General features: G+C 36.2%; 1 protein-coding gene across 4 annotated transcripts in view; it reads right to left on the bottom strand.

Annotated features, from left to right (window-relative positions):
* Window positions 1–15616, bottom strand: part of SELL (selectin L) — a 34673-nt gene that overhangs the window by 18484 nt on the left and 573 nt on the right. For 2 of the 4 annotated variants that reach the window (XM_074308308.1, XM_074308307.1), the window contains exons 2-6: window positions 14525–14606; window positions 8699–9085; window positions 7460–7567; window positions 6081–6266; window positions 4850–5035 (exon numbers count right to left, since the gene is read on the bottom strand). In XM_074308308.1, coding sequence (XP_074164409.1) covers window positions 4850–5035; window positions 6081–6266; window positions 7460–7567; window positions 8699–9085; window positions 14525–14606 — 949 coding nt within the window. The remainder of the gene's footprint in view (window positions 1–4849; window positions 5036–6080; window positions 6267–7459; window positions 7568–8698; window positions 9086–14524; window positions 14607–15616) is intronic. The other 2 variants (XM_074308309.1, XM_074308310.1) reach the window with 1 other exon arrangement.

Below are 15616 nucleotides of genomic sequence, written 5' to 3' on the forward strand. Positions count from 1 at the left end.
CTTTTTTTCTCTGCTTTCTTCAATAACTCCACCTTCACTTCATCCCACCCTGTCCATATAGCCATTCCCCAAAGCTCTACTCTTGGTCATCTTTACTTCTCACTGCAACCTCTCCCCTGATGATCTTACTCACTCTTACAACTTTAATAATCATCTCCATATGGATCACTCCATTTAGAGTGTTTATGCCTACCTGTAAACAATCTTGTAAGTTTTGATCTTAACATTCCTAATTACTTATTGGATATCTCCTCCACTAAAGCCCTACTGTGATTCCTCAACATGTTGAAAGTTATACTAGTGAAATGCTACCTCTGGTAAGCCATTCCATAACCAAAAAAAAAGCTTTTAATAGGAACCCAGGATAGACTATGTATATGTTGTTCGAGGACCAGCCTATCTGAATTGTAGACATTATCATCAAATTGTAAGACAATGAAATCTCAACTCTCAAAAAAGGATCTGCTAACATTGAGGTTGGTCATCTGAATCAATGGAGGGAATGAGCTCACTCCTAATCTCACACTCTTAGATTGCCCATTTTGATTTTTTTCTTCCCCACCCTCCTTGTCTCTTATTTTTTAATGGATTTTCTCCTAAGACCATCTACTCTGTGTCTTGTATATACTAATTTATGTATATGGCATCATCTCCCTTAAAATGTAAACTCTCTGAAGGAAAGAACTATCTTTGCTTTTTAAACTCTGTATCCCTGTTTCTTAACATATTGCAAAACACTTAGTAAGCACTTAATAAATATTTATTGATTGATTGGAGGGAGTACTCACACCAACAAAATCAGGAATCTCTCAAATACTGGAAAATTAAAACATAAATGAAATGTCAACAGCTCAAACTCAACACATTTGAACTCCCCTTTGGTGTTTCCTCTTCCCACCCTAGATAAAAATAATCCTGTTTCTTTTTACTTCTACATTGATATTAATGGTATCACCATTGATGAACCTTGTTCTCCTTTTTAATTCTTTGCTATCCATCAACCTGCTTGCTCTACCTTGTTCAGGTTACATTGGTATCATTATTTTGGGTCTGGACATAATATTTTAGGAAAGACAATGATATACTGTTGAGTGTCTAAAGAAAGAAAACTAAGTTAGTAGAAAGGAGACCTTGAGATCATGCAATGTGAAGATTAATTGAAGAAATTGAAAAAGTTTATCCTGAAAAGAAAAAGATTGGGGGGAAAACTCTTTTCAAATATTTATAGGATTGCTACCTGAAATGGGCATAAATTTGTTCTACTTGAACTATTGGGTTCTGTTTGGACCCAATAGGGAGCATAGTTGTACTCTTGGGACCCCAGGGTAATACTAAGACCAATAGGAAGAAATCTCAAAGAATTAGATTCAGACTGGAGGTAAGGAAAAACATCCTATTGATTAGAATTATCAGAAGGGGGAACAGGCTGCCCAAGGAAGTAGACACTTCCCTCTTCCTGTATGTCTTCAAAGAAAATTTATATGACCCGATAAAGATTGGGGCTGTCGACATGTAGCCACCACAGTCTCTTCCAACTCTGTCATTACATGGTTCTGGGTTGCTGAGACACCAAACGGTTTGAGTGAAGATGAATTTATACCATAATATTAGTGACATCTACATCCTAATGACACCATATGAGTCATTCCTCTTATCTCGGCTTGCCAAGGCCATGCCCTGGCAATTTGGTTGTCTGGATTCTTGAAGAGGGCGACCACATTGGGAGTTTCTAGTAATGTGGGCTATTTGTTCACTATCTCTTTGCTGAGAGGTAGAAGGCATACTTCACCAGTAATTCTCTTAAGTCACTCTGTTACTAAACCGGCTAGAGCTCTTTCAAGGCTGTTGTCACAATTTCTTAGCAACTTCATATTTTTTAAATATCTTGCTTTCACAACCATATAGGCAGATTAACTTTCCTTTAGTGTATAGTCCTAATCATATCCTCTCCCTACTCAAAAAAAAAGATTTATTACCATGGTTGCTAAATTTTTAAAATCCAGATTCCCTAGGAATTTAATTCTCTCCACAATCTTAATCCAATTTTGAGGATTTACCAACCACATCCTCTTTTCCATTATTTGTACTATGCTTCAACTGAAACATATTTTTCATTGCTCAAATAATTCCTGCATTTTGCCATATCTCTCTTCTCTATGCCTACAATATCATCTGATACCCTTTTTTTGCCTTAATATTTTCTAATGAAGTTTTATGCACTCAATCAGAAGCTATGTCAGCCTCCTCTGGAGGCATAGAATGTCTTAGTTCTCTTATTATATCCTACATCAGGGGTATCAAGCTCAAGCAGAAATTGGGACTATACATTATGACCTAGTTTTAAGCATGTAATAGTGTCTATGTTTCATTTTGTGATCTTTGTGGCTGACTCTATGTTGGGAAGTGGGTCTAGACTGCCCCTGAATGGCACTTCCAGTGTCTGGTGCTGCCAAAGAGTAAATGAAAGAATCCTACCATCCTAATCCCCTGGGAAAATCTCAGCATTGACCCATGAAGCCAATAAAATCGGGGCAGACTTGCTATCTGAGATGCACTGAGATGAGTGACTTAAAATATATTATAAATTAAAGATGTAATAAGAGAATTTTCACAGATATAACATCAGATCCAGAATTGAAAGAGGACATGAGGTTAGTATGAAAGGGGTCTAGGACCATAACAGTGAAAATCACACAGATTCAAATGACATAAACAGAGCTTTATCAGCACCAATAGAGATGATTTATTCAATGAAAACCCAGATCCATCCAAGTTTGGAGGTCTCTGAAACAAATGATAGTAGTACCTCAGAATTTTCTGAACACAACAATATTGTGTTCAGTTTTGGGTACCACATTTTAGAGAGGAAATGGATAAATTGGAGTGATGGGAGGGCAATCAAGATCATAAATGATTGAAAACAATTCCATTTGTGGATTGTTGAAAGAACTGGAGATGTTTAGTCTATAGAAGGGAAGATTTATGGATGACACAATAACTATCTTCAATTATTTTAAAGGCCAATGTGTAGACGAGGAAATAAATTGTTATACTTGTCAGAACTAGATGCAGTAGGTGGAAATAACAGAGAGGAAATAACAAAATATTCTGGCTCAGTATGAGAAAAAAATTTCATTACTTACATGAACTGATGCTGAGTAAAGCAAGCCAAATCAAAAGAACATCATACACATTAGCAACAAGATTATGTGTTAAGCAACAGAGACTGACTTGGCTCTTTTCAACAATGTGGTGATTCAAGGTAATTCAAATAGTCTTGGGATAGAAAGTGCCATCCACATCCAGAGAGAGAAATATGGAGACGGAATATGGTTCAAAGCATAGTATTTTCACCTTTTTTGTTTGTTTTTCTTTCTCATTTTTTTTGCTTTTTATCTTATTTTTCTTGTACAACATGACAAATATGGAAATATGTTTAAAACAATTGCATATATTTAACCTATATCAGATTACTTGCTGCCTTGGGGAAGGGAGAAAGGAAGAAAAAAATGGAACACAGTTTTACAAACAATGAATGGTGAAATCTATCTTTACATATATTTGAATTTTTAAAAATAAAGATTGAAAATTAATCCTGAAAAAAATTTCATAACCTTTAGAGCTATCCAAAATGAGAATGAGCTACTTTAGGAGATAGGGAGCTTCCCTAAATTCAAGCAAAGACTAGATGAGCACTTGCAAGAGATGTTATAAAGCTGATTCATCTTTTATATTAAATTACTAAATTAGGCTTAAATTTCTTCTGAAGCCTTTTCCAATTCTGTCTAGGCTTCAGTGATAACTGATGTTGCATTTTTTTAGGATTTTCTTGTCAAAGATACTGGAGGGTTTGCCATTAACTTCTAGTTCATTTTACAGTTCAATGAAAACTGAAGGCTAAATGAGTTTTCCAGAGTTATACAATGAATGAGTACCTGAGGTCATATTTGAGTTCAGGTCTTTCTGATTCCAGGTCCAACACACTATCTACTGCATCACCTGTCTGCCTAAGACGCCTACCAAATGGCTCAGTAAAATACTCAGCTCAAATCTTCCCTTTCACAGGAAGCCTTGCTTGTTCCTTTTAACTGCTATTGCCTTCCTTATCTAGGCAGCTAGATGGCACAATAGATAAAATGCTGAATTTGGGAATCTGGAAGACCTAAATTCAAATGTAGCCTCAGACAATGATTGTGTAACCCTAGTCAAGTCTTCCTTAATTTCCTAATCTGTATAATAGTGATAATGATAATACTTTCCTCCCAGGGTTGGTGTGAGATTAATATGAGATAATATTTATAAAGCAATTTGTAAGACTTACAATGCTATTTATTATTACAATTACAACTTATTATTACAATACTAGTTATTATTACTATTCTCCTGTCAGATTATCTCATATTCTTATATGCCATTAGCCATTTACGTGCTATTTCTCCCATTTGAAAATGAATTCCTAGAAGGGGAAGACTTTTCATTTTTCCTAGTATTCTCAGTATTTAGCACAATACCTGGTTAACAGCAAGGCCTTAATAAATGTCTGTTGCCTAATTGACCAATTAAAGTTCACATGATATACCACTGGAAAGATTATAATACAAGTGCAAATGTACCATATAATATAACTGCTCTTGGTGTCTATTACAATGAATCCTCCTAGAGGTACCAAAGTCTTTTTTTTAAGTATTTTCCTCACTGAAAACTCTTTCAAGTAATCTAAAAGTGGATCTTCTGCATGTAATTTTCCATTTGAGAACAGGTACAGTCCTAGCTAGTTCATAGTGCTTTTCCCTTTGCTCAGACATGGTACTTGGATTAATGAAGCCATTCATCCTAAAATGTTACCCACCTTGACATGTTGGCTTTGGAGATGACCAAGTTCCAGATGCTTCACATGTAGTTTCCTCAGTACCTGTTAATACCATTCGTTCTAAGCAGTTGAATTTACACTTGGAGGTAAAGCTGAATTCTCCCAGGGGGTGAATGCATTCCATTGTTCCATATTCTGGAGCCACCAAAGGCTCACATTGAGTCACTTCAAAAAGAAGGAAATGTGGGCACCATTTTTAGAATTAGCTTTGTTTTGCTAAATTTATCATCGTTGGTATTTCCCCCCTTCAATCTACCTCTTCTTCAAACCTGGCCCAGCCCATGACTTCCTGAATAACTCCACCCCCAGTGGTCTTCCCATGGTGTTAATACCTCCACCCTAGTGCCTCCTCTGATTGAGGAGTTTTTCTTGAGTTCAAATGTGGTCCCAGACCCTTAAAAGCTGTGTGATCCTGAACAGGTAACTTACCCTCTGTCTGCCTCAATTCTCTCATCAATAAAATGTGATAATATTCCTATCAATATTAATATTCCCATTGTCTTATTTTACAGATTTTGCCCTCTTCCCAGACTTATTGTGAGGATGAGACAATACTTGTAAAGTGTTTTGTACATCTTAAAAGTCCTATGTAAATATTAGTGACTATTTTGTGCTACAGGAGTCTTTCTATTTCTTATTCCTATTGGTTGGTTTTACAAATGAGTTTCATCATTCTTTCTCTGTGAAATTTTTCCAACCATTATTTCATTTCTTGTGAAAAGTTTATCTCATGGGTACCAAGTTTTTAAGAAGTTGTTTTGAAGTACAGCCCAACTTTGAGCAAAAGATTGTTATTTCTTTTAGAAGTGAACAGATTGATAATAGTTTTCCTCGACAATGAGGACTTTATTGTAAAACAGAGCACGGAGTCTGATTCACATCAAGCTCTTTGTGATCTTGAAAATTTCAGTATCATAGAATATTAGAGTTGTAAAGGACTTTAAAAAGATCATTTGGATTAATGCTCTCATTTTATTGATTAAAAAAGCAAACCTAAGAAAAAGAAAGTAATTGGCCAGAGTCAAGCCATTGCTGAAAGAAACAGGTTTTAATACTTAATATCCTGACTTCTAAAGGAAACACAAGACTCCCACAGTGAGATATTCATAGGGAATTCAGGAGTGTTAGTTTGTTTAATGAGATTTGCAAAGCAGTTGCAAAGATCAAAGAGATCATGGAAGTTCAAAGTGCATCAGGCAAAATGGCCTACCTTGACATACTGGCTGGAGAGATGACCAGTTCCCAGATTCCTCACAGGTTGTGTCCTCAGCACCTACTAAGTATCTTCCTTCTAAGCAGCTAAATGTACATTTAGAACTGAAGCTGAAGTCCTCTAATGGATGAGTGCAGTTTATCCTTCCTTGATCTGGTGGCCTTAGAGGCTCACACTGAATCACTTCAATGAAGAAAGAAACATAGACATTATCTGACTTTGGAGAACTTTTCTAGGCCCAGATGTGTTTTCTTGGAAGTGGCCCCAGAAACAATTTGCTAACAGGTTCATCTAATAATATGTGCTTTTGAAGGGGAAAGGAGAGAAAGGGAGAGATGAGAATCAGACTTGTGAGCCCATTGGTTAAAGGGAACTCCCAGTGCGGAAAGTCCACCTGTCAATGCAGATCATTATCTAATCTTCAATTTATAGTCTTAGAGAGGTGCTGGGGCACTGAGAGGTGTCTCCAGGATTACATAGCCAGCATATGACAGAGAGATGACTTAAACCTTGACTCCAAAATTGGCTATCTACTCACCAGGCAACACTGCCTCTCAGTATCACTTTATATCCCAAATAATGAAATAAGGGGCTTCTTCTATCATTAGAAACATAATGAGTGAAGGGTAAATTACAACATAGATTAAATAGAAAGAGATGAATAGCCAGTGCATTCTTGCTCTACTGTGTCCTCATGTGAAGAATTATATAACCATAGAATATCAGAGTCAGGAAAAAACTCTCCAAAATCATCTTGTTCAACTCCCTCATCTTACAGAAAATAAAACTGATATCTAGCAAGGTTTTTATGGTTTAAGGTCATGGGATCTAGGATAAAACTAGAAGAAATTTTAGCATTAATTTAATCCAGCTCCAAATCCAATTTAAGAAAGAGATTCCCAAAGAGGATCCTTATGTTTGATATCTCATGATATGAGGTTATTGAACTTATTGTCCAATATAGCCCTTTATAGGACATCTCTGGGAAGAATATCACTGAAGTCATAGAAACCTATAGCTTTTTCCTTGAGAACCTACATGAATTTCCCCCGTTATTTTCTTGGCTTTCCCTTTGAAAATGTATAAAAAAGTAAGGTTAACAAGGTGATTGTTTTCTCTGATTGGGTGTGTCTCTCAATGGTGGTATGATAGTTTCCTGACCAGTTGAAACTTCGTGGTCACTTATGAAATCTTTACAGAAAAAAAAAATCTTTACAGAAAAATAAAAGTATTGCAAAAGAGGCAATCTTCTTACTGAAACTTCCTGAATCCCTTTTGTGACTGTGCCAACCATCTCTGACAAACAATTACAACTCCCCTCATAACTTTACTCCCAGACTGGACAAAGCCAAAGAAAGGAAAGGATAGCATCTTACCATTCTCGCATTGAGGGCCATAATATCCCAAGTCACATTTGCAGGTATAATTATTAATGGTTTCTATACATTCTCCATGGCCACTACAGGATAAAGGCTGACAGGAAGCTTTAGAAACAAGTCAGAAAAATAAATTTAAATATTTTCGAGTCCATATAACCATCAAGATTAAGCAGAATCCTGTAATGTCATGATAGAGAGGACCTTGGGGGCATCAGAGTTCAGCCCACTTATTTTAGGAATTAAAAAACTCAAACCTAGAGAAGTAAGATAGATTGCTCAAGGACCTATTAATAACATTATATAAATCTCTATTAGACCCTACTTTCCTAGACAGGCTCATTTATAATTATCACCATTCATTTGCATGCAATGGACTGAAGTCTTAATACAGTTTTTACATTTTTAGGTTTAAAAGATTATACAGATTTAAAAATGCTCCTACATAGTCTTGCGTTTGTTGCTCAATTATTTAGCAATGTGTTTCTTCATAGATAATGCAAAGATAACTTTCAGCCCAACCTGCCTACAATTATAACCCATTCCAAACTGATACTATCCAGAGTCCATACCATAGCCACAACCAGAAATTTTTTGTACCTGGAATTAGCTCATTTGGAATGCGGCTCTCTGTGGGAAGGAAGCATCCCCTAGAGTTGTGCTTTTGGTGCCCTCTAAATTTCAGCACCTTGGGATAAACTCTCAGTTACCCCACCCTAGTTAGAACTGGTACAGATTAGTTATTCTTCGGTATAACTATTTGGGAAATTCTGATTATATCCAATTGGTTTGGGAAAATAATTGTTTACTAAGGTGGTCCATTAAGGGTGATATGGAAGATTTTCTAATTTTTAGATTAAACTAGTAACTTGCTCACTCTGTTTTTAAGTTTCAGTTCCCAGGTCCTATAATTAGAGAAGTAACCTTTCTCCTAGTTGTCCCCCAACCTCCTTCACATTTTGCTGCAATTCTTTTTTAGATCTTTTTCTTGGCTTCTTAGAGACAAAGTTTGTGCTTGTGTGCACATATTCTCCAAGATCAGAAATATCCATCAGTGTAAATTCAGGTTTTACTCTATACAGTTCAAATATTCCCAAATGGATCTAGAAGGGAATTGGCCAAAAGCTGCATAACTTGTACTGAATTCTCTCCCTATTCTTTAAAGTTTCCTTAGCTCGTTTAATTCAGTCCCTTCCTACCCTAGCAGCTACTGAGTAAGAGACTACAAAGCTTCCACACCTTGGTAACACAGTGCAACTTTTGATTTCAAGCAAGAGTCATCATTCCATTTGCCCGCATCTTGCTTCCTCTTGATGTAGATCTCTACACAATCCTCCTTCGATTTTTTGTTATTGGGCTCCCCTATGCCCCAGTTTTCTGCTTCTTCAGTGAGTGGTTTATTTGTTCCCACCCAAGTCCATATGCCTTCTACCTTCCGGATCCCAATCCAGTAGTAAGTACGACTTAAAGGAAGGGTAGCATTCAGATATGCAATTTCTTCCTTGTTTTGTATAGCTACTAAATCTGTGTAATGTGTCTGACAGTAGTTTCTTGCCTTGGCCCAGTTCATGGGCCGTCCAGAGTAATGGTAGCTCCAGCAATCACTTCCACGGAACACCACGATATCTGGAAGACAGCAATATGAGTGAGATTAACCAAAGTCTAGTAGGATTTAATTCAACAAGTATCTATGCTAAAGCTAGAAAGTCATCACAGATCATCTATTTGTCCATCCCTATTATTTTAGAGACAGTTAGCTAGTGCGATAAATAAGAGGACCTGAATTCAAATATGGCCTCATATATTTGCTAGCTGTGTGATCCTGGTAAATTACTTAGTCTCTTTCTCTCATTTTGTTTCCATTTCCTAACCTTTAAAATAGTAATAATTTTAAGGAGTAGCTGCTGAGAGAGAATGTTATATATATAAAGTGATTTTAAGCTACTGGTTTCAATCATCTTTATTATCACCACAGAGGGAAAAATTATATATAACACAATGTTATATCATGGAAGTACCTGGACTTGAATCTAGCCTTTTTTCTTTTGCCCTTCTACTATTTCTACTACTTTATGTTGTCTCAATTTTAATTCCATATTTAAATAGACCTGTACTTTATCCAAATGATCAGTCCAAGGAGATTAATTTATGACTTGGTTCCTGTCATTAACAACAAAATAAAACAAACACACAAACAAACAAAAAAAGATTTAGTTACTGCTTCTCAGAATGTTTTCAAATGAATGAAAAGAAATTTCACAATAAATTTCAGGAAGTTCCCTTTTTGCCTTTGTTTAGCGATTTCAGGACTAACAAGACAGCCTCAAAACATAATAATAATTCACTACCAAATATAGTGCTAACAGCTTTACAAAACACTTTTCTGAGAGTAATTCTATGAGGTGGGTATCACTATCACTGTTTTATAGATGACAAAACAGATTTGATGATGCTAATGTAATTGTAATTTCAGAGCCAACATTTTTTTAGAGACAATTTTATAGCCATCACATTGTCTGCTTGAGGGAGAAGTGGAATGGGAATATGAATGATAATAACTTTCTTTTTTAGAAAGATTGCATTTGATAATGAAACTTTATTTCTTCTGAGAGTATCATGATATTAGGATGTGGCTCTGGCAAATCACAATGCCTCCTTAAGTGACCATGAAGTCTAATTCATATCTGAATGAGCATCCTCCCTGTGACAAACACACCAAGTAGTTGTCCAGCCTTTGTCTGCAAATGTCCAGTAAAAGGAAATCCCACTATCTCCATTCCATTCCATTTTGGGATTGCCCTTATGGTTCCCTATACCTAAATCAGCCTTTTGGCAATTTCTACCCATTGCACCTAGCCATTTTCCAAATGCTTTTGCCTTAAATGATTGTTTAAATTATGTCATACAGACTGCCAATGCTCATTAAATGTCTGATAATGATGTAACTATAATAATAATTAAAATTAGAATTTATGGAATGTTTAAAATATGCCAGATTCTATGCTAAAATGAGCAGCTAGGTCAGGCAGTGGATAGCACTAAGGAAAACTCATCTTCTTGTGTTCAAGTTTGGCTTCAGTTACTTACTGTGTAACCCTGTTGCCTCGGTTTCCTCATCTATAAGATCATCTGGAGAAGGAATTTATAAACCTTTTCAGTTTCTTTGCCATGAAAACCCCAAATAGGGGCAGCTAGTGGTGCTGTGGATAGAGAACCAGCACTGAAATCAGGAGGACCTGAGTTCAAATCTAGCCTCAGACACTTAACACTTCCTAGCTGTGTGATCCTGGGCAAGTCACTTAACCCCAGCCTCAGGGAAAAAAAGAAAAAAAAAAAGAAAGAAAGAAAGTCATGAAGACTCAGACAGAATTGCAAATGATTAGACACACTGTGTTAAATGCTTTATGATTGTAATCTAAATTGATCTTCACAACTCTGAAAGGTGAGTACTATTATTATCCCCATTATGCACATGAGAAAAGAGAGGCAAATAGAAGGTAACAGAAGCCTAAAGTTGCACAATTACTAAGTATCTAAAGCTGAATTTTAATTCAAGTCTTCCTAATTCCAAGCCCAGCACTCTATGCACTATGGTGGTGAAATGAGTCAGAGAAGGCTAGTGATGTCCTTTAAATGGGAGTCTTTAGAAGAATCAGTAACAAATGGAAATTATAATGACTATACAATTATACACAATGATACATATTAGCTCTCTGCTTGTGATCCATGTTGAACATTTGTAGCTATATAATAATGTTGCCAAATCAGCATAATCAAGGTTCATTCAATTCTCAGAGTATATAAAGTAGCACTAGACAATATCAGACTCAACTAAATAGTTAATATGGCACCTAACTTTGTAGAGTTTGCAACCAACTAGAAGAAACAAATACGTATGTGTAAAGTATTAACTTTATTAGTACACACAAATAAGATGAACTTTTTACGAATAGAAATTGTTTCATTCTTTGTGTTTGTACTCCCAGTACCTAGCACAATACCTAGTACCTACTGGTGCTTAATGAAAAAAAATTTATTGCTTGATTGACTAAAGCAATATGGACAAAGAAAAAATAGTGAGCAAATTCAAATTAAATGCAGAGGCAGCTAGGTGGAACAGTGAATAGAGTTCTGAATCTAGAGGCAAGGTTCTTGAGGAAGATCTGAATTCAAATCTGACCTCAAACCCTTACTAGCTGTGTTAATTAATCTTTGAGTTTCCTGATCTATAAAAAGAGGACCATAATAGCACCCACCTCCCATAATTGTTGTGAAGATCAAAGCATTATAGAAATGTAAGCTATTATAGCTATTACAGCTAAGTAGAATTGTTCAACATATAGTCAGATGATTAGAAGGAAAGAAGATGCTGTGGAAGGAAATGGTACCTAAGTAGGCTTTATGAGGTGATGACTTCTGATTTTACTGACATAAAAAGTTTTCTGAGGAGGAAACTCCTTCCACCAATATAAGTCAATCCCCTCTCTTTAACTAGCCTCAGAGGCTTGCCTAGCACATGAGTCAAACAATCCAGGAAATATTAACAAAATAAATAAAAATGCAAGTTTTTTGGTCATTGTTTAGATTTGTATGACATTTGTGACCCCGTTTGGAGTTTTCTTGGCAAAGACAATGGAATGATTGACTGTCTTCTTCTCCAGCCATTTCACTAAATGATGAAATTGAGGCAGAGTTGAGTGACTTGACCAGGATCACACAGCTAGGAAGTGTCTCAGGCCAGATCTGAACTCAGAAGGATGAGTTTTTCTGACTTCAGACCCTGCATTTTATCCACCTAGCTGCTTCCCCACAGGAAAAAACCCCAATAGGGTATAGATAATGTTAACATGTGGTTTTGTAAACGAATGTGTGGCCAAGAGGGTTCCTTATGTATGGATTAGTAGTTGGTCTAAAGTACTTAAAGATTAAATGTGTTATCCAAAGTCACAAAGCCCTGGTCAGTAGGTGCCAGATTGGGATCTTTCTACCCCCAAAAGATGTCTCTCTAGTTGCTACATCGTATTAGCTCTTTCCAGATAAGATGTCGACAGGTAGAAGGGGCTCCCTATTACCTCTAACATCACAAATATGTTTGGCATCTAAAGCCCTTCAAAATCTGGATTTTTCTTATTTTTCTAATCCTCTTCAACTTACTTTCCTCCTCATGCTTTAATATTCAGGGATACCTTCTTCCTTGCTGTTTCTCACAGAAAAATAAAAATAGGGAGGGCTATGTGGTGAAATGGATAAAGCAGAAAGATCTGAGTTCAAATCTACTCTCACACACTTACTTAGCTGTGTGACCCTGGGGGAAATCACTTAGCCCCAATCACCTCCCAAAACAACAACAAAAATCCAAAACAATACTCTCTCTCCCAACTCTGCATTTTCACCTGTTGTCCCCATGCCTAGAAGTTTTCCCTCTCCATTTCTGCTACTGAGATTCCTTAGCTTCTGTAAAGTCCCAGCTAAAATCCCAATTTCTATAAGAAACTTTCTCTGTCCCCCTTCATGTTAATGTCTTCCCTCTATTGATTATATCCAGATTATTTCCAACATAAATCTCGTAGGTACATAGTTTTTGGCATATTGTGTCCTAATTGTGAGTTCCTTGAGAATCTATCCTTAGTTCTTTGCACAGTGCCTGGAATATAGTAGGCATTTAATAAATGTTCATTGACATGACTTGACTAGTATGCTGAGGGAGAGCAAGGGAGAGGGTAGGAAGGAGCTGACCAGCAATTTCATCAATATATGGAACTCCCAGTGTGGAAAATCCTCCTTGCTATATAAATCAGCAAGACATCTACCATTTATAGTGTTAGGGGATAAACTGAGAAAATGAAAGACGACTTGCCCATAGTATAATATATAAGTAGTGTGTGTGGGTATATATATATATATGTATATGTATATGTATATGTATATGTATATGTATATGTATATGTATATGTATATGTATATGTACATGTATATGTATATGTATATGTATATGTATTGCGTGGGTATATATATATATGTATATATATATATATGTATGTATTTATAGCTAGTATATAGAGAGAAGTAGAACTTGAACCCAAGAGCAGCTAGGGGGTACCATAGTACATAGAGCACTGGACCTAGAGTTAGTATAATTCATTTTCATGAGTTCAAATCTGACCTCAGATACCAATTGTATGATCCTGGGTAAGTCACTTAACTTCTGAACAGCAACAAAAAGATTTGAACTCAGACCTTTCTGATTCCAAGAACTACATTGTGTTTTATCTATTACACATCAGATAATATCTTATATAAAATTTATCAGTTATGAAATTTATATTAGAAGTTATATAATAGTTTCATCTTTTGAGCAGCAATGATTTTTTAAATCTTGAAAAGAGCAATATTAAAATATAGTTCTGAGACTAATTTGGCAAATTTGAAACTAAATGAATAAGTCTTTAAGATTTTAGAATCTGACTTCCTCATTTTACAGAGGAAATGACAAATGAAAGATATCGTGACTTACTTAAGGCCATACAAATATTAAATGATAGATTTGTGGTTATCCAATCTTTTTCAGTCAAGTATGGCTCTTCATAACCCCATTTGGGATTTTCTTGGCAAAAATGCTATAGTAGTTTATCATTTCCTTCTCCAGCTCATTTTATAGTTAGGGAAACTGAAGCAAACAGGATAAGTGACTTGCCCAAGGTCATATAGCTAGTAATTATTAGGCCAGATTTGAACTCCAGGCTTGGTCCTCTGTGCATGATGGCACCACATAATTGCTCTAGTAGATAGCAGAAGCACTGTTTAAATCCAGATCCTCTTACTCCAGATCCAACATTCTTTCCACCACCCCATAATGCCTCTTTTCAAACTTTATCAGCTATCATTTTAGCAAGAGTCAGACAGGAAAATTATCTACAGAGAAAGAGAAGAGGAAGAAGGAGCAAGCAAAGTGTAAAACCAAAAGAGTAGAAAAAGACACATACCAGAGGTGGATAAAGCTAAAAGATTAGTCAGAACCAAAAAAAAAAAAAAAAAATTGCAAAGCAAACTGATTATCTATCTTACCATAATAAAGCACTATTAGAACACACAGCTTGAGAACTCTCCTCCAGCCCCTAAGGCAGGTCTGATATTTCCAGAAAAGTTTCTGCAAAATAATAAGAATAAAGACAGGTTTGTATCACTTATTAGACACTGGTATGGAGGGATTTCCTGGACAAAAGCACAGGCAGGTTCTCAGAGGTGTTTTCAGAGATAAGATGAGTTCTCCAAAGCTGATGTCTTCCCCCAAAAAGAAATCTGTGCATGTGCTTTATTCTCTAATTACTATCTCTGTTGATTTGGTACATTTTGCAATGTTGTTATAGTGTTTCTGTGCTAGTTATTTCAAATGACATGATCTTAGACCCTTCATTCTCCTCTCTCTGTGAAGCCCTCTGCAATGCCTCAGCTTTGGATGACCCTTGGATCCTGAATGGTGGTCCAGTAGAACGCAGGTTCTGACCAAATTTCTTAAAATGAATAGACTTAGAAAGTATGGCTCAAGAGACTGGGCCATATATTTATTTTCAAGTACCATCCTAATTTAGTAGTAGTCTGTAAGCTAAAGATGATTTTATTAATGGCAACTCTCAGGAACCACTTGCCCATCCAGAAGGACTTCAAACTGAGTCAATAAAGAGAGTTCTCACACCAAAAAAATTACAGATCCTTGCATTATTGAGGTAAGAAGTTTAGATTTTTACACACACACACACATACACACACACACACATACAGTGCTTCTTATGGACTTCAACAGACCATTTAAAATACATGAGCCTCAGTTTCCACATCTGTAAAATGGCAGTGTGATGAATTACATGGCCTTGCCAATCTAGCTACAAGATCTTATAATTCAAAGTAAGGCTATCATTAAAAAAAATCACAGCATCTAAAATTGGAAGGGTACTCGGAATCCATTTAGTCCAACCTCCCTCATTTTATAGATGAGGGAGCTAGGGCACACAGAGATAAGTGTCCCAAGGTCATGCAATTAGTAAATGACAGAGAAAGGCTTTGAACTCAGGTGTTCCTGAACTAATGCTCTTTCCACTGTCCTGTGCTGTGATTTAAGGGTTTCCAGTATATATATGCACTAAAATGTCAGGTTAGGCT

The sequence above is a fragment of the Sminthopsis crassicaudata genome, chromosome 4 (genome assembly GCF_048593235.1).
Source record: "Sminthopsis crassicaudata isolate SCR6 chromosome 4, ASM4859323v1, whole genome shotgun sequence".
NCBI classification, from domain to species: Eukaryota; Metazoa; Chordata; class Mammalia; order Dasyuromorphia; family Dasyuridae; genus Sminthopsis; species Sminthopsis crassicaudata.